The sequence below is a fragment of the Necator americanus genome, chromosome I (genome assembly GCF_031761385.1).
Source record: "Necator americanus strain Aroian chromosome I, whole genome shotgun sequence".
Classification (NCBI taxonomy): Eukaryota; Metazoa; Nematoda; class Chromadorea; order Rhabditida; family Ancylostomatidae; genus Necator; species Necator americanus.
This window is the reverse complement of record NC_087371.1, coordinates 19,971,516-19,997,000: the sequence shown is the minus strand read 5'-3', so window position 1 is coordinate 19,997,000 and position 25,485 is coordinate 19,971,516. Positions and strand designations below refer to the sequence as shown.

At 40.5% G+C, this 25,485-nt stretch overlaps 4 protein-coding genes across 6 annotated transcripts in view; 1 reads left to right on the top strand and 3 right to left on the bottom strand.

The window, feature by feature from the left end:
- Positions 1–6,502, bottom strand: part of RB195_006282 (uncharacterized protein) — a gene marked incomplete at both ends in the record, with an annotated part of 29,780 nt that extends 23,278 nt beyond the window's left edge. Inside the window, 2 exons of the mRNA XM_064179291.1 lie at positions 5,356–5,495; positions 6,363–6,502. Coding sequence (XP_064036255.1) covers positions 5,356–5,495; positions 6,363–6,502 — 280 coding nt within the window. The remainder of the gene's footprint in view (positions 1–5,355; positions 5,496–6,362) is intronic.
- Positions 6,503–8,800: 2,298 nt separating this feature from the next.
- On the bottom strand, positions 8,801–12,913 carry RB195_006281 (uncharacterized protein; the record flags this gene model as incomplete). 2 transcript variants are annotated; one of them, XM_064179289.1, is made up of 8 exons in its annotated part: positions 8,801–8,952; positions 9,023–9,135; positions 9,235–9,368; positions 9,428–9,514; positions 11,057–11,167; positions 11,411–11,483; positions 11,553–11,671; positions 12,866–12,913. In XM_064179289.1, 8 exons carry the CDS (start codon positions 12,911–12,913, stop codon positions 8,801–8,803), a joined length of 837 nt encoding a protein of 278 aa, XP_064036253.1. The 2 variants fall into 2 exon arrangements, with proteins under 2 accessions (XP_064036253.1, XP_064036254.1); XM_064179288.1 differs by lacking the exon at positions 12,866–12,913 and adding an exon at positions 11,841–11,858.
- Positions 12,879–21,419, top strand: RB195_006280 (uncharacterized protein; the record flags this gene model as incomplete). Of its 2 annotated transcripts, XM_064179286.1 has the most annotated exons (12): positions 12,879–12,905; positions 13,089–13,167; positions 13,482–13,662; positions 13,891–14,007; positions 15,450–15,570; positions 15,651–15,752; positions 16,043–16,261; positions 16,976–17,062; positions 17,113–17,179; positions 17,874–17,930; positions 18,037–18,131; positions 20,970–21,419. In XM_064179286.1, 12 exons carry the CDS (start codon positions 12,879–12,881, stop codon positions 21,417–21,419), a joined length of 1,602 nt encoding a protein of 533 aa, XP_064036251.1. The 2 variants fall into 2 exon arrangements, with proteins under 2 accessions (XP_064036251.1, XP_064036252.1); XM_064179287.1 differs by lacking the exon at positions 12,879–12,905 and having other exon boundaries at positions 13,131–13,167.
- Positions 21,420–21,921: 502 nt separating this feature from the next.
- RB195_006279 (uncharacterized protein) lies at positions 21,922–23,145 on the bottom strand (the record flags this gene model as incomplete). The annotated part of the gene is made up of 3 exons (XM_013447930.2): positions 21,922–22,026; positions 22,802–22,913; positions 22,976–23,145. The coding sequence occupies 3 exons, from the start codon at positions 23,143–23,145 to the stop codon at positions 21,922–21,924; spliced, it is 387 nt and encodes a 128-aa protein (XP_013303384.2).
- Positions 23,146–25,485: the final 2,340 nt, after the last annotated feature.

Genomic DNA, 25,485 nt, shown 5'->3' with positions numbered 1-25,485 from the left:
GATTGAATGAATGAATGAATAAGAAGAAAATAAGAAGAAGAATGAATGAATGAATGAAGAATAATGAAGAATAATAATGAAGAAGAAGAAGAATGAATGAATGAATGAATGAATGAATGAATGAATGAATGAATGAATGAATGAATGAATGAATGAATGAATGAATGAATGAATGAATGAATGAATGAATGAATGAATGAATGAATGAATGAATGAATGAATGAATGAATGAATGAATGAATGAATGAATGAATGAATGAAGAACTGTGGAGCGAATGGAAAGAAATGGGAAATAAGTGAATGGTTGCGCAGAAGGTTAGATAAGGATCTTAGGATGTGTCAAAGCAATAAGACAAGGAATTTCGGAACGGACTTTGGAGGAGCAAAACATCTGCATATCAATAATTGTATTGTGGAGTTATAATTTAAGTAAGGCTATCACGTTTCAGTGCAATAATACTTTATGCATGCTCGAAAACCTCAGTAGGTCTCTAAGCACTGAACTCGCGGCATCATCTAGATTTGGTAAGACTCTCATTAACTCCTCCATAACCTCATTGTTCCTCTCATGGCTTCATTTGTTCAAGAGAGATACTTTAACCAAGTGTACATAGTAGCTGAACAAACTGCAAACACATCGGATCAACGTTGTTCACCGCACCTCACACCCACTGTAATCCGCGCACGCGCACTCGTAGGTCAATCAGGCGCATTCAAGTCGATTCAGACGTGCAACTGTGGGGTCCTGGGAATAGACGTTCAAGGTCTACCAATCCAGCATAAAAAGGAGAAAGACACTACGAAAAATTAATCGCACCAAAACAAAAAAAACCTACCATTATAGTAAGCAAGTGATTCGATTATGTTAAAAAAAGGAGTAGGATTGTGGACAGTTAAAATTATTTGTTCAACGTCGCGAAATAAGACTTTCTTCGAGAACTAGTAATCGGTCTAGTTGTTTTTTCTTTCGCTGAGGTCAGAAGTCCACAGGATTCTCCTGTGTTAGGGATCTAAAATCTTACTGACTAAGCCGATCGTAACATTTTTTGTTGAAGAAAAACTAATCTTGAAAATGTGCAGCGTCTAAAATTGGTTTGTTTATCTGCACATAGCACTGCAGTCGAGGATCTCATCATTAGTTCTTCGCACTCCTACAAAACAGTAACCGAGAGTGAGATCTCACGGTAAATGCTAGAGAGGGTGTTTCTCCTGGGAATGTCGGCCGAGCCTTTGATCAAAATTTTCTCCTAGAAACGAGCATTGTTTTCGGCCGTTGGAGTTTGATGCAAGATGACTACACACTAGATGTTAGAAAATAACCAATCGTAGTTCTGAATCAAAGCTGTGAAACTTTGCTCTATTGCAAGTAGATTTGGCTTGAGATACTCATGTTAAATTTTAGAGCAACTAAATGTTTTCCTTATCCCTTAATCATCACAAAACAAACGAAATGTATCCGAAACTTCTAAATAAAAACAGCAGGTGATATTTTATTTGATTTATTTTTATTAGTATAGTATTTTAACTTAGTTTCGAGAGCAATGGCTTAGTGTAGTTAGAACACTAGCTAGTAATGTAAATAGCTGGTTAAAAACTAAAAAAAGTATCCGAGAAATATGCGATGAACATCTATAGAAAATTCTGCTGCTCTAGTTGCACGAATACGGACTTCTCCCTGGAAAAACAGAAAAAGTGGTGTTCCAGATATCCTTAAACAAATAAGCTTAGAAATCATACTATGCAATCAGGAGGATAGAAAAGAACACCTAAAACTCGCAACCAACTGATCGAAATGGGAGTTGATGACGCCAAAGAGACATCACCAGAAACTGGTTCTCCTTAACCTCTTCCCACTCTTAAGCAAATGCCCAGAGTCTGACTGCCATTAAAGAACACACACCTAGAATATGATCCATGTTTTTTAAATGCTTCCATTAACAGCTATGTGTCACTAGCAGTGAAGCATCACTGTGAAGGTTCCAGGATCGGCACCCGTGCTAGTACCGTACGGTAGTGCGGATTGAGTGATTATGTGACAAGTGTTACGTCTGTATGTGTGTTTGCTGATGAGTGATGACCTGTGTTGGGGTTATCGGCGTTCATATCTGGTAGCGTGCGACGGGATTAGCACGTTGACCGCACGAGATAACACTCATTAGGTAACTCTAGGCGAGTGTGAGGATCAGTGTTGACAAATGAGGGGGAGCAGTTGGAATTTCAGGACCTTAACATATACGACTTGACTAGGAACGTCCTAACTACTAACAAACTTCACTACAATAAAAAAAAAACTCTCTTCACCCCGATAAAGTTTGTGAACAGCATCCAGAAGGAGCTTTTGGATCGTTGGAAGAAATGAATAGTGGTGGACTGGGGCAAGTAAGGAAAATAGTGTGCAACTCCTTAAGTGTGGACTCTTCTCGTCCAACTTTTAAGAGGACTTCTGGATGTTTGAGAAGCAGAAATACTAAGAAGTATTACTGAAACCAGAAATATTGGTATAAGAAAGTAAAAGAAAGCAGGGATATTGTTGGAGGAATGTACGTTCTCTCAAGGATTTCAGAGTAACAGAAATAAAATGAACACGATTTACTAAAGAAGAGAACGAGAAAGGGAGCAGAAACAAGTTGGAAATTGATGACGAATTCAAAACGGTTCAAAAAAATGAAAAATTTTGCTCAGTTGACTAATCAACCTGGCTAGCAGTAATTTGGAATGTCTCTAAAAGTTCTAAGCAATATGTAGTTAGAGAAAGATTTACTAAGTAATAAATTTAAAAAAATATAGCTTGTGTATCTCTAACAAAAATTATTTTTAAAACTTATCTGGCACAGTTACACCTTAAAACTTTAGAACCGATTGGTTCTCAAGGAAACCTCTTTCGTGAAATATCGTAGTAGCCCTCTAGGAGAACACCAGTGGATGTGTAGGAGGTCAAGTTTGTAATGGATCAGAATCGCAGAGCTACTGCTAGAAGAGAAAGAAAGCTCTGCTCTGTAAAGTAATTTTAGGAAAAAAAGATTCAGAGACACTGCTGCAACTTCAAAAGTCAAAATTTTATTTATCAGCAATTTTTCTTATTAAAAACTTACTTGTTTGATCAGACACAAAAATTTTCTCCTAGAGATTTAAAATAGTTATCTTGGTGTCTTGAAAAAAAAAAATATATATATATATATATAGTATCATATTACTGCCGTTGTTTATTATTTTTCCTACTTTTTTGGTGGGGAGTAAGAAAATGTAGGCCTCTATATGTTAGATAGTTAGAATCTTTGGGTGCTCCAGTATAAGGATTTCAAAAGATTCTTTTGTGTTTTTTTTTATCTAAAAAGTGAGTGAAATTCGATTAGAGACTTGGCTATTATCGGACTTCTTTCCTAGGCCATCAATGTGATAAACACTTCACTAATTTGCAGCAGATTATCCGAGGCCGACTTTTTTTTTGTAGGAGCTTGTTTTCGTGGATTAGGTCCTAATAGCTTCATATACCACTTCTTTTTTTTCTTTTTTTTAAATTTTTCCTTCTCTCTGTGGCGCAGCTTAGAAATATTACTGTTATGTATTTTCGTAGCAATTACTGCTTATAACAAAAATATACTTCAACATCTGAAAAATAGAAAGTTCGGAGAGGAGTTTTCTAAATGGTACTAACTACGAACAGTAAAGAGACGGAGGAACAGCGTAACCTAAATTATCTCGCCTCGACGAATTCTTCTCGCCGTCATAGCAGATTCCATGGGAAAGTACCGTAGCCTTGATCGCTAATTGATCATCTGATTGATCGTACCTGCGGGAACACACACTGTAGACGGCTGGTTCATGGACATTTCGAATCCTCCAATTTTTTTTCCAAATGGAGGTTTGTAGCAGGCAGAGATTATTCTTACCACTCTGGGAAGTCATTCACACACTGACAGTTGCAGAATAAAAGCTGATGACCGAAAAATATTATACATACAAGGAATGTTTTAATAGCACAAACATCGAAAAAGCATGTTATTTTCTCATCAAAAATGTTTAGTAGCAAACCAAAATCAGCTTCTTATTTTTTACAGAAATTAATTTCACATCCATCCTTAACAATTTCTCAAAAGAGATCATCTTGGACGAAGAAATAGGGTGAAGACGCATTTTCTTAACTTTTATCACCTCACGCTCCTTATTTGAAGAAGTAATGAACTCTTCCGAAACGTTGACGAACTAGAGAGAATCAGAGTCAGGTTGTGTCTGCAGAGGCTTGTACTAGTTAAAATAAAAATGTTTAAAAGAGAGGGGAAAAGATGGTGATTTATAAAAAAAACAGCTGATTCAAAGGAATTCAAAGGAGAGTTGAAATGTTCCAGTGGTAGAACGTATTCAGATAAGCTTTGTCTACCACGCTATGTGCTGGCAAAAGTTTCGTTTTTGTCGAGAACTTCAAGGTACTTTGGGAACAGAGTTACAGGAAAGTGTCCTGTCAACTTCAGCATCTTAAGAAGCAAAAACTAAAGAAAATAACTTTAGAAAATTAACATACAAAGGTAAACGACAAGACACTACTTGCGATTACCATCGCCAACAAATCGAACAATTGGTCCTTCGGATGATTCCCGATCATGTGGCTTTAGAACGTCATGAATGATAGCTTTTCTATTATCGTGTGTGTAATTCAGAATTGCTATGACTAAGATTCTGGAACACGTACCTTTATTCCGCCATAATGAATAATAATAGGACATTTTCGCCTACACTTCCCGACCGATCTTTCCTAATTGATCGAGAAGATGGAATGAAGAGATGCAGAAGAGCGAATATTACAGAGCTTTAATTGTCTGAGTGTTTTGAAAGGTTGCAGTAAGTGGTGGCACATGGTGGAATGGTCAGTGGCAATAGGTTTTGAGTTTGAGAAAATGAACGAATAGCTGTGATGCAAGACGTTGTAGAACAGCTCTGTACTAATAAATAGTTCTTAGCGAACAGCTATTCCTTTAGAAACGCACATACACCAGTGAATTACAAGGAAGAAAATTTGTAGTTTTCTTGAGGTTACTAACACTAACGCAGAGAGATATAACATTTCTAGAGGTTCCGACGACAGCAACATCTAGAGGTGTGGACGGCCTTAAGGAGGGCAACCACCGAGCGTTTAGTTGTGGCAAAATTGAGAAAAGCTTTTTTCATTTCAATGATGCTGCTGATAATAAAACGTCTTCAATATTCTGACGGTGATGGAGGACATCTGGCTCTAATGCATCCAGCGCCGAAAACGTAGCTATACATAACGAAGCCGCCGCGACATTGAGATGCTTTCAGAATTCACAGAGCGGAGTGCTATGCGCGATGGTTCTGCCGCAATCGAACTGTGGGACTCACCAGCAGCACTGCAGTAGGACAGGGCACATCCGAACGCGACTTCCACACCAGCGTACGACCACATCAAATATTCAGTGCCGTGCCCACGAGATCGAATGATAACGAGACGAAACGTTGACGATGTACTATTGATAGAGTTTCTAAAGTTGTTACGGTTTGTCAACAACTTGAAAAAGAGCGTTTTTATCGAAATATCCATAACTCACAGCAAGCTTTCTTCTGGATTCGTTCATTTGAGTAGCGGTCAGGAATCAATTGTTTCTCATTTATTGCGATGGCTTACTCCTACTGAACTCTCAGTCTTGCCTATTTTTTCTTGCATCTGTGGTACAAATGAATGAATGAAAATGTGTGGCGAAGTGGTTTGAAGAGACGTAGGGAGAGAAGAGCCTAATGAAGACTAATTCTCCACTAGGACGATATACTGGGAAAACGAAAGAGCTCTAGCTTCTCATCTTAACCTAAAAGACGAAGAGTAGGAAATCTAGTAGAGATGATGGAATGAAAAAGAACGTTAGTTATACTAGAAGCTACGGAAGAATCTGACTGCAGCGTATTGTGTACAAGGTCTTTGGACAGATAATTCTGAACACGGTTTTCAAACGCCGCGAAACAATTCGCTAAAAGCAAGCTTTTATTCTGGCTAATTTACGATTGACCAGCGGTTCTTCGACAGGAGAGTAATCGAAATCTGACAGCGGCATTCGAAACCAATGCAGTTAGCTTTTCTGGGCTTCGAGGCCGCTTTCGACTCTTGTGGTCGGGCTCGTCCTCTCAACGGGCTTCGACGGTGTATCAGGAAGGGTCGTTCGCGTACATGATGGCATGTACCAACGAATAACTGCTGCAGTGCGACCAGCCGGATGTAAATCGAGTGAAGTTTGAAATTGTAATCGAGGTGTGGCAGGACTCTTCCTGACGAGTTTTGTCATCGACGACGTTACGCATAGGACTGTCGATCAATGTCTCGCCGACATCGTCTTAACACCATCAAGGTGCCCCTTTACCGATTTCGTTTACGCCGACGATGTTGTTGAATTCGTCGTTCACAGTACGAAACCTCAATATGTTGTTGACCATGTATCGAAGCTGGCTGAAGTCGTTGCGTCACCAGATTGCTATGGATGTGCTCACTGATTGGTGGCATGTGATAACTCCGATAAGGGTCAGTGTAGACTTTCTTCCGTTCGAACTCGCAGATGAGTTCTCCGGCTTGAGCTGTGTGGTGAAGATAGTGATCTACAAAAAAAAGCGCCAAGACCTGTGTCGCGTTCGGTTCTTTGATCTAGTGTTCATGATCTACTCCTATTGCTCACGGAGTGAAACTGCGAATCCACCTATAAGCTCTTCGCCCTTTCACGAAGTACTGATCAGAGGTTTGGACCCGCAGTAGTGCCCACAGCAATGGAGAAGGTCGAAGCTGCATAGATGGCTGTTCTGGCCACTTTTGGAGCGGCATAAGTCAACGCAAAAATTCTTACGCAGAAATAGATGCGGGAGTAATACACGTGAAATCAACATCTAGTACCACCGTCGCAATTGTCAACAGAGGACCTCCTTTTTTGGTCGAATTATAAGGAAACTAAAAGATCGCCTTGTATACGTGTTCCGAAGTCCCTCGGGTTCAATTTGGAGAAGATTGTCCGGCCGAAAACGGGGAACAAATTTAAAAAAAGGGGAAAAAACGAGAAAAAAGACCCGAGGATACTGCGCATCGATAAGCGGTACAGGCGAGACGTCAGGTTTTGCAGGATACTCAATAGTGGCGAATGATTGATTCTGTGCAAGCCCTTGCTGAAGATCGGGAAGGTTGCGAAAGGGTCAGGGACTCAAGTACTGGACTTGTCGAGGATGCGGGCGATAACATTAGTGAACCACTCATTTCAAAACGAAAGTGGTGCACATTACTTTGAAACAGAGTAATGTACTGCTGTTTACATAGAATCCATGACTTCTGTTCAGAGGAAAATTAACTACGAGTGTTAGTGTTTACTTCCATCCAAAGAAAAAAACCCAATATCCATGAGGAAAGTTTCTGTTCACGCTGCTTTTTAAAGATTAAAATTAAAGCGTTGGAAATGCCAGTAGTATATTAACAATACTTGAAGGTGCATTCAAATTTAAACGAAATTGAACTATCAAGGATTGCTATACCGCCCTCCCGGATACTGCGGCACTGTGATTTTACAGTCCAGAAAGTTTTTGATTTAAAGTGCAAAATTATTTGAGCTGATTTAAATACAAAATGGGCGCGGCCTTGGACCGATTGCACATGACATCGAGCATACCACTGTAGCACAGCCGAGGTGCTTGGTTTTCAGCTTAAAGACGGAGTTGTGCGAGGGTCTGCGAAGCAGAATAAAAATACAGATGTACCATGACCCTCAAAAAATATATGCAACGTCCTCATGTTTTTTTCTAACTTTATTGATCTCTGGGAAGTTTTAAGCAGAATGCAAGCATTTCGTACAATCGTAATCCCACATCTGTCGTTTTGCTGCAACTTGTGTCTTAATCAAATCCTCATTTCTCATCTTCTTTAGATTCTGCATCCTTTATCACATTTCACCCGTCGGCTCTGCCTGTATGATCCATCGGGGGCACAAGGCAGTACGGGGAACCGGAGGATTTTTAACAGTGCTGATGTGACCATAGCTTCTCAAATTTGCTATTGACGTAATTTCAGCATCAGGCACAAAGGAATCGAGGATTTTGCCAAATTACGTTGTGTTTCCGATGTTTTAGTTGACTGAATAGTAGGGATAGAAATGAAATTGTTAGTTCAAGGATTTCTTTCAGGAGTTTTTCTTAAACATGTTAGAGATATGCGTAGGAAGTGTCTGAATTCGCCCAAGTGAAGTAATCAAATTAATTCCGACAGTGCCGCATCTCCTGATGCACTGCTCTTAGTTATCTGCATCTGGAGTTGGTGTCGTAACGTTGAAGGAACAATCCGTAAATTTCTGATGTAATGGCAGAAAGGGACAAAATAAGTGGTACGCAAGCAGAATTTGGTTACATTCTTCCGCTGATGATAGTGCATTGGATCATCGCATAAACATAGATATGTGGTGGATTCCTTAAAGTTTTAGAGAAAACGTAGTGGGCTAATTCTGAAAAGCTTCCAGCGGCTTTCTTCCAAAACTCACGAGATTGGAAAACCGCCATGTTTAAGGGTGATAGCAGCAATCGTAGCACGATAACTTCCACATATGATGATGTTAACTTAGCCTGTACCTTCTTGCGACTTAGGATTTAGCAGTAATGATGACTGTTTGCATTCCCACCTTGTAATGCAGTGATTTCTTTTGTCAGTGTCAGTACGTGCCAATGTAATCGACATCGAAGATTGGAAGAATACTTTTTTTTTGAAAAAAAAAATTGCTACGAGACAAGTTCTGCCCGAAAATGTGGAACAAACTATAAACAGCCATAACAATGGAAGTTAAACTGCTCCATAAGATTGTGCTGCGTAGGAGACTCGTTCTTTAAGCTGAGCTTGCAGAAGACTTTGCTCGAGAACCCCAATCTGGACATTCATCCGCTGGATGTCTTCTTCAATTTTCAGGAGCGCTTGCTTCACCTTCATCATCGGAGCTGCAAATTTTCAAGGATTTTGTTAAGGCGGAAACAATTGTATTGGAAAAACAGCCTCAGGAAGGACCACCTCCATCACTAGTTTTTGCTCCCTGTTCTTCGATTTGCATTTTGATCTGATCAATATCCTCGGAGATCTTTTGCAATGTCGTTGTTCGCTCTGCAACACCTCCGGAAGCGGCTCTTAAATCAGATTTACATCGGAATTTTGTTGCATTGACCTCGGAAGATAGTAGCTATTTTTTGTCCGAAATAGTGCTTGTAATTCCAGTAATCGCTCACTTGTATCGTTCCCTGACTTCTGCTCTTGCGTCTTGTGATTCTTTGTAGCGGGACAACCACATTCCCAATTGCTGGTTCAATGTCCGTTCACGTGACTCAATCCTCTCTAGCGATTTTTCGACCTCATTCGCCACCTGTAAATACCACTCAGAAAATTTCTGCAAACGTTTGAGGGAACTTTGTTCTCGCTGACTGAATCCAACTTAGGAGTGAGCTCATCGATTAGGTCTGTTAGATTTTGCTGAAGAGTTGCCATCTGTTCAAGGTGCATTCTCCAATCCTAAAGAAGAAGGATAACTAGTCTCTATTTTCATCATTCAGGGTCATTCGCCCAAATTTCTCATAATTTTCTAAAAATACCAAGGCAAAGCATTCTTTTTTTGGTTCTCTGGCTGATGTATTGATTCATTTCCTTTCCGGATGTAAGGTCAAGTCAACAGTAAAGTATTTTTGAACAAATAGCTTTTATTTCACAAAAGCAGATTACTTTTTGTCTTTATAGTTACAAATATTATATATATATATATATATATCAGCCTAAACGTCCGTCTATCAACGCTCTCTTCAATTTCTTTTTACTCGAAAATCTGAGCACAGATGTAAGATTTTATGGTTTTTCCCTAAGCGCGTCAGTTCTATATTTGGAAGACAATCAAACTTGATTTTACATCCATGCTTCTCTCAAATCTCCACTTTTGGAAAAATTCTTCAAAGTATGAGTTTCCTCCGTCCTCAACTATTAGCAAAGAAAGATGTGCTAACATGAAATGACCATGAAATGACGCAAACTTCACTATCGTAGTGACAAAAATAGCGTTGTACGTCAGATCGCGTAAACTGTTGGCCACTATGTATTGTGTTTAAGCAGCCGTTCGCAAGTGAGTTTCCTCTTCTTGAACAAAGGATGTTTGCAGCATCAGGAAAATATGCTTGGAAACAGATACGTGAATGAGTCAGAGGAACCCGCCTTAGGGCTCCCGCGCACCAATCCGACGCAGTGGAACCCGCCTCCCCCCGCTCTATAGCTTCCTGGCACCTGGGCGCCATTGCGATCCCGTGGGACCCGTCCCACCCCATTTTACAGCTATTTGGCTCCGGGGCACGAATTCGACGCCGTAGAACCCGTCTCATCCAATTTTACCGCGTTGAGGCTCCAGCGCACCAAACCAAGGTATCCGTCTCTCTCTTTCTTTTTTTGGAATTTCTTGACTGAGACACCCACATACACAGACACACACGTGACAGAATAAGCTCGTTATTATACAGCATGATAGTTTGCAAATTTGGAGGTATACATTCACATGAAAGTTTATTTACCCTCACTAACACATGGGAGAAACTAATTTGCCTTATCAAAGACAACATACATTAATAGTTAACCTTGGACGATGGTGTAAAGGTAGAGTGCTCGCCCATCAGGTGCGTGGCAATGGTTCAGCACCTCATCGGTGTAGAGTTTTGCATCATTATGGAGTATTTTCGTGACACACAGGCAAACACACACACCCGGACTAAGCGAGTTATTATATAGCATGATATGCAAAGGATGTCTTTGTTCACCTTCATTCGGAGTTAAAAAACATTTTGTTCTGTATGTTCTCTTTTAAAACTGTAGTTTTATAAGAAACTTTAAAGGCCCGTCTTCCCAAAACTATTTCAACTGTAGAATCTCTCAAAACTAACACAAATTTTTACAAATTTGAAAACAATCATGGTAAAGTTGATTACATTAAGAAATATTAATTGAATAGTGTAAAAATCGAGATTGGAAGAAGAAAAAGAAGAATTGAAGACATGTTTTGGAATTGAACGTTCGGCCTACCTTGGCATCCTGTCTAATGGTTATTTTCAAGAGCGGAGTGACTCGTTCCACTTCCTCACGCCACGCTATAACATCCGTATTACTGTGAAGTACTGCCTGCTTAGGGACATCCTAAATTTTTCATTGTTGAGAAAAGAGGGTGAATAGGTCCTATTGCAAGAAACTCTGTAAGTCTGAGTGCTACCTGCGGCTCATTGTTCAACGGAGCTGAGAGATCAACGAATACTCCTCCGTCGTCATCATCAATGTATTCATCATCAACAACCCGAAATTAATTGTCGTTTGAGTAAGTAGAATTATGCAGATTATCTACTACTGTCCCGCTTTCAAACCGAGGGAATTTTCAGCACAAACCTCGGAGGATTGATCGTCATCTTCTTCTTGATCTACAGCGACATCATCGTCTTCTTTTTCTGGTGGGATCATCCTAAAAGAAAGCTTATTTTTATGCTACTCGTAACGGATCCTCCACGGAAAACTATGAGATATATTGTACTTTTCCCATTTGAAATTGGTGTGAATAAGAGCAGCATCAGCTAAGCAGTCGAGCACATGCAGTACGGCATCCCCTGCTCCTGACTTCAGTTTGTTAGCAGAGAAATCGGCGTTGATGTCCTGTAACTTTTAGTATTTCTTAGAAAATTCTTGGATTTTTCAGATATGTTTTCATATGATGAGCACCATACCTACATATGTACGTAGACGTTCAAGGCATAAATAGGAAACAGAAAAGTATGGGAATTTTCACTCACTTAAAAGACTAAATCCTTTGAGGTTCACGAACATGAAGGGCTCTAAACATCTTTTTCGTGGATCGGGCGATATATAGAGTCAATGTTTTTATCCTCTCATCATTTCATGTAATTGGATATTTATATTCTTTTTAAAATCTTTGAAGTTAGATGGTAAAAGTAAAAAAATTTATGTTCTTATTATTTTGAAGCCTTTGAAGGTCTCCGAGAACTCGTTCGGCTTCTCTGTAGCCGTTTCTCGGCTTTCTCGGCATGATCCGCGTCGGATGTAGATGGTATCGCGCCGCGTCCACTCAGTCCACTGGTCCTGACATTAGCAGCCCGCCCAGGATCGTGACATAAGCGGTGATCTTTTCGTACGGCCTGTCGGTACGCCGGCTTTCATGCCTCTCTCTATCAGCTGTGTTTTTTGGAGTAAAGCTTCAATTTCTCTCCTGATGTTGGTAGTTTTCTACATGTGCAAAGGACCACGAGATGAGCGTGCCCACAATTAATAGTCTTTTCGCTCGTGATAAGTTACCATATGTCCTTGTGAAAGTAATTTGGAAGTTCACATTTTGCCATCTAATGAACGTGAATGAATTATTTGTTATTTTGATGAATAGAAGTTAGTCTTCATGACGCATTTTTCCTAAGCCGAGACAAGTTGGAGAATCTATGAAAATTCTCTCCTCCCATCACCTATGGACTCTACAGCTAGTGGGAGGTGCCAACCAATTTTTTGACCTTCATGAAACCAATATCACCGTAATTCCAACAAAAGTTTAGCGGTAAAAATTTGAACTGAATTTCACATGAAAGTAACAGTGAGATGACGAAGAAGGAAGAGAAAGTACTTATAATTTAGGTACAAAAAAACGCTTAAGTTTGGAAAAATGACTAGTTTCTAAGGATTTAGGACACGGAGGACACGAATAAGGTTAGAAAAAATCACACATAAAATCTCCCTTGATTTGTGCTCCAATCTCAATAAATAATTAAACGAGTGAACAACTAAATTAATAATTGTACAGATAAACGAACGAATAAAATCGTTAAGGGAGATCACTTTTCTTACTGCACAGGAGTCCATGAATGCAGATTGGAGGCCAGCTGGCGTAAGCATTTCAGCTGAGGTTTCATCAGACCTGGCCCTGCAGACGGCTCCTCCCAACTTTTCATTCAGAAAAAAGGAATTATAGGAATTTCTCACTTTTTAATAAGTTGTTTTTGAGTAGGAAACTGACCGTTTTCATGTAACATCTTTGTTATTTTTATTCAACAATTTGATATTTTTCCAGAATCTCATGAACAGTGTTGAGAAAAGGTTCATGTACATTCGCATGTGGAACAGTACATCAGTCTATACATTGCTCAAAGGTGAGTACAATACTTTGCTGTTTTTCCGAAGAATGGCGTATTTGTACAGTAATGTTTTTTTTTCCGAAGCATTTTTAATAATCCTGTTCTTTGAGTTTTAAAACTAGAGAGATTTGAAATTTTAACTAAGAATAGTCAAACTCGTTTTTTTTTCAAAGTTCATCTTAAAGAACTGGCATTGGTTCAATCATTATCAAAGACTAACACTCCTTTTTCAAATGGCACACATCTTCCATGAAACAAATAAATAAAAATAAATAAATAAAAAATAAATAAACAAGTAAATAAATAAAGACAACACCATCATTTGCTAGCTCCACGCTATCGTCGATTGTGCTGTGTGGCCTGCTCGAGTTCTCTTCTACTGTCACTGTTTGCTGCTGTTATCGCTATTTCCTATTTCGACCGACAACACAACAATATTATCCATGAGTATGTGGCTCGGCATGACGACGTCGCGATTTTATCGGCCACCTATTATCCGACCTCGAAGAGGTAGGGAATTAACCACAACTCATTGAGTGATATTATAAATTTCCTCTCGGATTATGAAATTTGGAAAAATATGAAGACATTTTCGTGCACTAGACAACATAAAATTGCATTGCAGAATATTGCAGAATCTGAAAAATGTTTCTAAAGATCTAAGCTAAGTTATTCATGAGAAAATCTGCAATAATTTGTAAGAGTCTTTGGGAGAGACTTCGAAAGTCTTTGATTTAGCTTTGAGAACAATACCGTTGTATTTCTGCTAAATGCTCATCAAGTACTTCACTTGAAACACTCTGAGCTTCAAGGTGTATCCAGAAACTCGTCCGGATCAACGAGAACTACCTTCAGGTAAGCTTTTTTGGATATATTGTTGTGAGCACCTGCAGAAAACTTATAAATGTTCCTGAGTTGCGAGAAAAAAAGCTCTACGAACTTAGTTCCGAAATATATGGGTTCTTGCGTTGCGTCAGCGCTGTCACATCGAACAAAGCTTGCGACAAAACGGCTCTCGGCTAAGCAATCTAATCTCGCCAGCGTATCGACCATTTACCACCGCATAGCGCTTACATCCTGTAAGAAAGTGGATCGTTGGCAGCAAAGATTGCTGAAAGCATAGGACGAGATGGAGTCGGCAGAAATTTGCTGCATAAACTCGTCGCAGTGGTGAAGCGGAAAAAATGGTTGAGCAGGAGTTTGAGTCGATGCTCTGTGATGGTTCGAATGACTGCCGGTAAAGCATGCAAATTAGCCGAATTAACCGAATTGCTACCATTCTAAAGAGCTACAACACCATTTTTACTTTTTCACATCGTGGAACACATCAACAATAGCTATTTTAGGAGAGAACCACTTTTGAAGTGTTCTCTGGCCTCCTTTGCTGTTGCGCTTGCAAACGTCCACAGTGACACTTACATTTGCTGCATTGACTGGGTTAATTTTGAATAGTCTGTAGGTGTTGTGGGTTGCCTGCCTCACCTTCACTATTTACAGAGGATCACAGTTTTCAGAGATGCTTCACCTTTGAAAAGACAGTGCATGCGTACAAAAATCAATAATAGGATAAAGCTAGGAGTTAGAGGTAAGGAGAAGTGGAAGCGCAGTGTCTAAGTCTGCGCGTATTGGAACAGTAAGGACTCAGCCAAGCATCGCTGTGGGCCGCATATGGTTTATCATTACTGTGTTCAGCTAGTGGCTGCACATATTAGAAGAATGATTCACTATTCTCACTACAATTATACACGATAGCGGCATAATATATACACTCTCAGACAAAAACACATATGGTCGGGTCAAAACCAATCGAAGTGGGGCGGTGAAGACAGCGGTTCACCCGATCCTAACCGCTGCGCTCCACTGCACCGCGCTTCATTTCGTTTTGACTCTACTATCGGTACACACCCCGAACTTGCACATACAGATGTAAATACACCGTATCACAATAAATGATGATATTTTTCCACACCAACTTGTACACAATAATAAGGCCCTAACACAACGGCTAGCATGGTTCCGGTTTGAGGCACATACATTTACGTGATTAAGTGATGTGGTAGTTTACGGGCCGAAAAAAGAATTACACTCAAAGAAGTTGAAGAATCACATGAGAGCTAGGAAGAAATTATCTTATTATCTATATCTTATTATCTAATAATAATATCATTAGTATCTAATTATAGTTATCTTATTATCTAATATCTTATTGCTCTGCTGTTATCAGAAGAAGAATACTCTGTTAAATATTTCTGGCGAAGAAATGGATGCAGAAATCAGACTACGCTTTTTTGTTTCAGAATTTATCCGGTTGTCCAGCAGCTTCCTTTTTACTGCAAATGGGTTCCTTTTATTGCTGTTGGTCAGGTTAGCCAGGGAATGACTTCTCTACAACTGGGGACAAACGAAATTGGCATGAAGGTCTCGCGTTTGGGCACACTATCCCTGAAAATTGGGCGCTGTGTGGATCAACAATCCGGTTTCTTCAATGCGTTGTTTAGGTCCCAGTACGACTGCCTTATACTGAAAAACATGATGTTGTAGCCTGCTTTTCCCCGTTGTTTCTCAATGAGCGTTGGCAACTATTACTACTTACTGCTGAGGTATGCTTTTAGGCACATTATTTTCTCAGAAAAGGAGAACTGAAAAAAAATAATACAGAGTTACTCTCACTTAAAAAGGCGAAGCCGTAAGGTTTTCCGTAATTTTCACCTTTAATCAACTGATCTCTTCTATGTTTGCTACGACAGCAAGGAAGTATGTGTCTCTGTCTCAAATGTGTCTCTAAATGGACTTTTTTCAAAGCAAGAAGAGAAGCAAGCCAAGAAATGAAGGGACAATCGAAAGACAAGTTAAAACATTTTGTAAAATTTTTATGCGAAGGATTTTCCAGGTATACAGTCATTACGGTGCCGCCATGCATTTCTACGTTCGATCGATGATCACAGATCTGTTCTCAATTCTGACCCGATATCCAAATGCACGAGTGAATCCATGGCCTGGGGTTCAGTTAGGCTCGAAAAGAGCCAATTCACATTCATTCGATCCTAATCTTGAACTCGAATTCCGAAATCAAGCAGCAGCGATGACGGATTGTTTGCTGCTCTATAAGGTATCATCAAATGGTTGGGTAAAGGGAGCACACCACGATGGCGCTGTCGGGATCTCTCCGCGAGAAGAGAGGGTTGATCCCGAGCAGGGGCGTGATAACGAGATGCGACGCTTAATTCCCCCAACTGCTGAAAAGCGGCGTGGTGAGCGGCTTCGTCAAGATACATAAAGTGGGGTCAAAAGAACATAAAGCATGGCGACGTTGTGCAAGCGGCTGCGCTAGAGAGAAACGTAGCGGTTACAATCGGCGAGGGACCCTTGCTGACACTATTTCTCGCTGTAGTTCGCGGCGGTCCCTCCTCGATTCGGACTACCTCCACACCGTCGCGTCGAGCGCAGCACCTTAAGCAACTGTGCTGCGCTTCATGTCATTTTGACCCTACTATAGTAATGTATCACGTAATCGTGCGCAGGCATATGCGTCGCATCTGCAAGCGAGGGTAGAGTCTGTCCCAGCGGCTGCTGATTGTCCGCTCGCTTGCAGACTCAGCGCTTATGCCTGCGTTCGAACATTCGACATGCTGTTAGGTGCCTCGTAGGGGCCTCTATGCAACAGTACTGTCGCCTACGTCGTTTTTCAGGACAACTAGAGGGAATTAAACTTGATCACCCCTATGCTCGTAACCCTGCCCCTATCCTTTCCTGGAGAGATTCCAAGATCAAAGTGCTGATATGTGGAACTCTATACATCGTAACTAAAGGAAACTCATTCCAGGAATCCGCAAAATTCATCATATTCCCCGACACTGATGACATAATCATACCACGACTTGGAAGAACTTATTTTGAAGAGTTCCAAAAAGTATTACCTATTATTATACTCTGATTCACTGCATTAGACATCATTTGTAGGTTTTCCGGATGTATCCAGACGCGGCTGCGATTGCGTACAATATGAGCCAGTCAGGCATATCGTCGAGTAAGTTGAAATCATGAACAATCTTGTTACAAGATCTTTCCAACATTGTCCGGTTCTAGACGAATGTCTGGATATAATTGGATAAGTAAACAGGTTAACGATTAAATTAACAAATAAAAGAATAGACATAAAGCGTCTCTTCAGAGAGACTTTAGAAACAGTTTCTCATCACTTTTTGATTTATCTTGAAGTGAGGCAGACATCGCCACAGTGATGACACATAGACGTACATATAGCAGGCTCAAAACGACCGGAAGCACGACGCATATGCGCGAGTGGCTGCGCTTGATGAGTGGGACGGACCCTAGCGGCAAGAATCTGCGGGGGACCCTCAATGGCACCATTCCTCGCTGTAGTTTGCGACGGTCGCTATATCCACCGCACCGTGCTGCGTGTCTATTTGACCCTACTATACCCACATATACATACATATATTAGGGTCAAAACGACGTACGCAATTGCGTACGCGGCTTCTCTCGAGGCGCTTCGGTGGAGCGTACTGGAGCTGCTGCTGACACCACCCATCGCCGTAGTTTGTGATGTCGCAACTCGGTTCTAGCTGCTGGCTCCACCATGCCGTTTCGAGCGCGTACGCAAATGCACCGCAACCACACTCGTGATTCATGTCGTCTTGACTCGACTATATACACGAAAATACGTGTGACAGACTTATTACATAGCATGATATTTTCAGCCACAGCACCTTCCACCTACTCTCCGGTAGACATTCTGAAGTCCATTCAATTCCGAGGTAACTAACACCATTTCTAAATCCTCCTTGCGCATATGTCGGTTATCTGATGCCTTTGATTAGAAATCGTAACATACTTTATGCCAAGTGTCACGTAACTCTTGAGGTGAAACAAGATGGGGTAAGATCGTGGTGAAACCTGAGCGTGCGGACAGTGCATGGATTCATAGAAGCTATGGGATACGAGAAGGCTATGAGCAGGCGAGTACATTTATCTTGACAAAAGCCCAGGATTTCGGAGATTTCAATAGTTAAGAAGCAGAACTGATAACTAATTATCACTCTTGATTCTCGCGTATCTATAAAAATTATAACAATGAGTGCATTTTTCTAATTTGAACTCTTCAGTTAGATTGACTTTAAGTATGCCTAGAGGTTCGGGTCAGTTACGTTGGTTAGGAAAGACTTGAATATCTTCGTTATGTACCATAGTGAGTACAATTTGTGGATATGCTTTTACAAAGAAGAGTTTTCTTTAACGAAAACTTGTGTGCAGCACCTGAAATTAGATGAAGATGCGCTGAGTTGGAGAGAAAAAGGAGGAAGAGAATAAATGAATGAAAAGAAAGAAAGAAAAGAAAGGAAGGAATAAAGAAAGAGAGAAGGAAAGAAACAAAGAGTGAGGGCAGCCTTGCAGCTACTTAGTCATTCTAGGAACCAATAAAAAGATATTACTCCATTAAGAATAAAAATGATATCGCCCATGTCCGACTGTCTTTGAATCCTGGCATGTTGAAACAAAGTTTTTAATTGATTTCCTTGAGCTGTAGCCAAGATTGGTATTGATCGTCTTTATTAAACAACAGCTAACGTTTCGGCGTCCTCGCCTTCGTCAGAGTCTGAAAAAACCAAATCCATTAGTTATATATCCTCTCATGCGCCTCATCACTCTACAGAAAGCACCCAAACGGTAGGCAAACTCAGACAGCAACACACTGGCTAGTGCTTACCTCATTAGCTAAACTTGTTAATGCAGCAGACCACCACGTACCACAACTATGAGTCACAAGCGTCTTATGTAGAGACCTCACGGCCCGCCCGTAGATCAAAACCCGCACAGACTTTGATATGGGAGTTGTTCGTTTGTGCAATGCACTCATCCTTCCTGTTCATTTTTGGACTTTTGGCGGCGATCCAAAGTGCCTCTGGTGTTCTGCGTGCTGTGATCTCGGACTCATAGGATAGTGTACTAACTTCTGCCACTACTTCGGAGTTTTGTTGACATATTCGACGTTGTGCTCCGTGTGGAGTGGAGACCTTAGATTTTGCGAGTCCATCTAGATGCTCTTTGATCCTAATACACAGTGGACATCCTGCTTGCCCTATATAATGGACACCGCACAACGTACACGTGATACGCCACATCACTCCTGATGCCATGCAATCACCCTCTCTGCCATAAGGGTAAACCACGCAGCTGGGAATTGTGCAGAGTCGACCATACGCACGATTACGTACCAGTTGACCCATGAGTTTCGCTGGAAGTATTTCCACAACCCTCACGTCATTCCGCTTTTCGTAGACAGCTCCGTACCGCCTCTACTCATATCATCGCATATGTAAGGTAAACAGAACGGGATCTTTTCTGGGCTGTCCACTACGTTGGATCTTTGAGAGGGATGTCGCACTTGTCGAGAAACACAGTGTTCAGTTGGGCACCCATTGGATAAAGCCACTTTATGAGCCAGATCTACAGACCATGCTTCTTCCTGGCTACTCGACGAGACTCTTGCCGCCGTCCTGTACATTTTACCTATAACTTACCTATAACAGATTCTTTCATTTTGCTGGGATGCGCTGAAAAATAGTGGATTGAGATGTTTTTGCTACTGGGTTTCCGGCACCACCTAGTCTTCCATATCTCATTCCGCAAGTAAATGTGCACATTTAAGAAAGCCAACCAGTTGTCTATCGGTCTCTCCCTTGTGAATTTAACGTGCTGACACTGCTGGTTGAGAAGATTGAAGCACGTGTCTAGTTCTGCTTGTGTTGATCAGACGACGCTACAATCGTCTATGTAACGATAATACAGCAGTGGTTTGCGATCTATTATATGCTTCTCGATCTTGGCCATGAAAACAATGGCGAAAGTGGGTGCCAGCCTTTGTCCAATAGCTAGACCTCTAACTTGTCGGTAGTACTGTCCCGACCAGCGGAAAATAGAGCAATTCAGGCATTCATTAATGATCTGCATAATGCTCAATCCATACATGTTCAATGAAACCTGGCGCTGCGTGAGCAGTTCGTGAACAGCCTGCATCGCTACATCGTTTGAAACGTTTGTATAGAGTGACGTAACGTCAAAGGTTTCTACTACACACTCACGCTCACACGAAGTACTGCAAAAATAGGTCTCTATTTAAAGTCACGTGAATCGTTCGAAGCGAGGCCATTTTCAGAGAGCTTGTGAGTTTTGATTACCGTTTATAGACATAGATTGGACATGCGGATAAGTCGTAAGTTTTTTCGGTAGCCTTGCTGTTCCAGCTGTTTCTACCCAAACCCTGTTTAGGCGGCGATATTGCTTTCTAAACTCATTGGTGGAGTATGGGACACATAGACTGTCATCCTCAAGATGCTGTCTCGTTATCGCCTTGTCTAGTTCATGTGGTAGAACAACAAATTCGCCTATCTTGTTACTAACGGAGATCTTGATCTCTCCAGCTGTAATAAGATTGCGAATCTCACGTAGGCTTTGGCGTTACGCGACAGAGGTTGAAATTTACGTTTCTTTTCGAGAAACGCTCCAAAACAGTATACCGAGGTTGCGAACACTCGAAACTTGTTGTCTACCGTGGGGCTGGGTTCCGGTGGTTTATACATCATATGCGGGAAAGGTAGTTGAGTTTGCCTACTGTTTGGATGCTTTCTATAAGGTGGTGAGGCACTCGAGAGGATAAACCACTAATGGCTTTGATTTTTCCTGGCTCTGACGAAGGCGATAACGCCGAAACGTTAGCTGTTGTTTAATGAAGCCGATCAATACCTATCTTGGCTACAGCTCAAGAAAATCAATTAGAAATGATATCTTTCTTCCAGGTTTCCCTACCGATAGAGGTGAATTCAGCCCTTCACCTACGTTTCTGGAATTTCATCAATCACACACAAGTCTCTGATGCTCCACTGCCAACTTATGACCCACTGCTGATGAGTGTGGGCAACGCACCATTGTTTAACAGTAGTGATTTGACGGAAATACAGAATAGTTTTGCGAGCAATATGAGGAGTGTGCCTGGCACCTACGAACGTCTACCGGAAGTTTCGATCTATTATCCGTTAATCGAACAGTGTTACAATCGTATTTTCTACAACGGAGAACAGCATAGCAAATGTAAAGGACCGGAATTGTGCGATTTACCGCAATTTCCTGGCGTACGATGTATGAACGTGAAGAGCGAATATGAAACTTTTGACGGATACGATAGAATTTTCCTTCATCGCCTTGTTGATGTTCATTTTGAGCCCAGTGATCTCGGATGTACAATGTAAAAATGCCTTGCCATTATCGACATCTAGTCATTGTTGTTGTGCAATATATTCAGAATATCATGTATCCAGAAATTTTTCTACAGCGAATTCTTTGTTCTTCTTAAATGTGCACCTGATGGGTTCGAACGAGTAAAACGTGATGCGTTTTCGATTGGGGTAAGAAAGAGGGAAGAGGTTGTGTCTATCAAGCAGAAAAAGATCATGTCCTGCGGCAGATGCGTTGCGGTCGCGCGGTGGGACATCTTCGAAAAAGAACTATAAATTGTATAGCTTTTTCTCGATGTTTGAGGTGAAGATGATTATGATTAGTGATTGATGTGATGCTATTATGAATCCTTCAGATATTAGTAATAGCTACAACGCATTCATGTACGAGAGCATGAAAAGTGCTTGATGCATGCGTCTGTGTTGCGAGTATCTATATCGGTACAAGCTTTAGCACTCACTAGCGCCCATAAACTACGGTGCCACATCACATTCCTTTTAAAATCAGAAAAACCAATTAAAAACTGCTGAGTTCTCTAGCAAAGAAGTAGGAGAAAGTTTCACTCACGTTCGCTCGTAGGTGCCCCATAATTCCAGCAATCGTAGCGTTCGGGTCATCGAACTGAAAATTGTTTCGTTGGTTAATGAGATCATCAATGCATAAATCCGTCGGATTGTTTCTAAGAAAAAGGTAGGAACGAAGTTACAAAATATTCTTCGTATTAATGACATAACGAATCAGTCGGAAGATTCTGCAGAGATTTGTGGAAGGGAGATGCATCGGTGATTAAATTCCTCTTTTAAAAACTACTTCAATGGTGATTGCGGTCAGATCATTAGAGACTGAAAGAGAGATTAAAAACCATATAAAAAATCTCACAGATCAGCTTGTTGGCATGATTCCGCACAGCAGTAAAATTACATGAGTTGTGTGCTGTGTTATGGGGGATCTGGTTTTTTTAAAGCTGTTGATAAGAAGATTCGTCTCTCTTATCGCATTCGACAAAAACTTCTTGAATACTAAATACATTTTAGATATTTAGAGGTTCAACATTAGTGGTTTGTGCCAATAGATATACTTTACCGTAAAAGTCAAACGACAGCAGCGGTTACAGAGATAGAAATTTGTTATAAAATTGAATTATGCGACTGGTACTGCGCTTCGAGCAAAAATTTCAGCACTTCCCCTTAAACACGTATAGACCGAATCTGTTCAACCGAATGACCGCGTCGCGTGTGCCGCAGCGCACCTTTGTTCTCGTCTCGGCACGCACTCTCTCTTCCTTCCACTTCCAGTCTCAGTTGAAGAGGCATACTACTATTTTGGTGGAACACATAAGGCACCAGCTATTATAAATTTTCTTTAATGATCCAAATAATGTTGAGTAAAAAATTACCTCTTGTGGCATTTCGTAACTTTCGTTGCCACCTTTTCGTATCAGCCATGCAGCTAACGAGGTAAACATGAAGAACTGTTCTCCGACATTCTTTGAATACACAAAATAATGCCTGAAACAGGAGAAAATGAGAAAAAAATACAATTTCTGCTACTGCTGTACGAAGTGACACACCTCTGTACTGGTTTGAAAGCAGGATTCATTTTCAGAAAACCATCTTCGTAGTTTAACAGCTTTAGTTTGTCAACTATGTCCTCGTTTTTAATGTAAGGCTCATACAGCTTTCCTGGACCTTCGGGAAGATCTTCATGACCGTGCTCCTCTTTCTCTTCGTTATCGTCCATTTTTCAATACAAAAACCACCAAGCAGCTGTAAAAGCTATTTCAATTGCCCAGAATTGACAATTCATGATAATGATAATAATGGCCGGCCATTTAGTACAGATAAAGTAAAATTTATTACTGGGGAAATTTGTACAAATTTGGATGAATACTGACAACAAAGTGTGATTCGCCAGTCTTTTTGTAGCTCTTTCTTCGACTAGTACGCTTGAAGAGTAGAAGATACGGAATAAATGTGCTCAAATATAATATCAACGCTCTGCTTGATGGAGGTCTGAATTATTACTAAATATGTCAAACAATTAGTTCAACAGTTAATTCAAGCGTCTCGGGCAACTGTTAAGGTTCGACCATAAAATTTCTGATTAGATTTTGGAATTTTTCTCTTTATTTTGTTTCTCCGCGCTTATTGACGTTAGACGTTCCAAAACTTTTCTGTCGCTTCGTCTTTGAGATTGAAACGGTGCCACGTCAACGTCATTTTGAATATTTTTTTTGAGAAGTCCTTCAGTTCAAAAATCACAAACTTTAACAATGTACTCATTGCAACGAACTCTCTGAAGATGTGACATTTCGAGACTCATGAGGTTGCAAATTATTTTCAGATGTGGCACTGAAAGTGAGAGAGTTTAAGGATAGTCAGAAATTGATGTCTTAAAATCTGCGTTGGGACTAGCGATGAGCGGAAGTTGGCGTTGAAATTTTCGAAGTCAGAAGTTCGGAGATTTCAGAACACCGCAATACCGGAAGCAAGCGCAGTGATGAAAACAAAAAATGAAAGGTTTGTCAATGCTGACTTTTCTAGGTGAATGTTAATGACAGTCTTCATTACAATAACGTTAACGAACGAAATGTTCAAAAAACCTAAAAAGTCTAGATCAAGTAGATCAAACATCTTTCCGGAACGTAGTCACGCAACAGAAGTCCGGGAATAGAAATATGGGGAAAAGATACAACTACTATTTTATTGGTAATCTCTCCGTAAGAAGTTTTGGTGTAGCAGTGATAAAGTACAATATGGGATTCATCAGAAGATTTTTGAACGAAATGGAATGAAGAAAAGAAACTAGAAAATGAGAGCGCAAAAAAACACACGTAGAGGATTGAGCATACAGTGCACTAAAAAAATCATCTCGACTCACTGGAGAATATGAAATACAGCCGAATCAAGGAAAGAAATCGTGCAAAACACCATTTGTTAGATACATAATCACTGATCATGTAGGAAAGGATGCAGAAACGGAGAAGGATTCACCAGATTCCCGAGAAGTGCCGATTTCGCGTAACATTTTGGGAAGCTCAAATTCAGCTCATCTTGGGCTGTAAGTATGCTTTTGGAAATAGATAATTTATATAATGTGCACAATATACACATTTTACTGCTAATTATGAATATTTTACACTTAAACACATGTTATTTATTACAAGTAGGAAGGAGCTGCACATTCCATTTACTTTGACAGAATCTACCAAAAAGCACGCAATCTACATTACGGGACATTATTTATTATTTTATTTATATGCACTACACTATCGTTCGTTAAGTTCTATTTCACCACTAGACATACTTTAAAAAGTGCTCCCTCTAGCTAATCCACATCAGGGGAAGGCGATTCAGTGATATTCTGTTGGCGAGTAATGAACAAGAGAAGAATAATTACTGGTACACGCCTTTACAATGGCTCAAATAAGACAAAGATAAAGCTACAAATAAGACAAAGATAAAGCCTTCGGCGTACCAATCCACTTGAGATGCGCCAACATGTTTTACGGTAAGTAATAGTCGTTGATGTTTTACAATTAAATACATTCAAAAAAGAAGTCATGAGAATAAAATAACTGGTTTTAAAGGAGAAAAGGTTGGTCCTTCCATTAGCTTCCCAGTCTCCATGGTAACACTGTGCCAGACCCGCCAACACAGCGCACGGAATCGCTGATGTTATCCTGGAAAGAGGCGATCTGTTTTTTAAAGCAAGAAAAGAAGAAAGAAATAGAAAGTTAATGAATAGAAATGATATCCTTAAGTAGCAGGGTGGGGCGAGAGAAATTTTCAGCCTAACTTTTTTTTCCAATTACACGTTTCTTCAAGATCTTGCTTGCTCAGCTGTGACTTAAAGGCAGTATACCACGAATCTAAGGTGGTACGGATTTCAGGTGGAGTATTCTTATACGGGATAGTAGATTATGGAGAGGGGTGTGATCCCGTCCATTTCTTCCTAATTGCCGTAAAAAAAACGGCCCGGAAGATGCGCGCGTGCACAAGGCTGGCGCGCTCCAATCGAACTCCTTGTGGAAAATAGTGCGCCGGAACGCTCGAAGCTGTATCTTCAGATTCGTGAGGT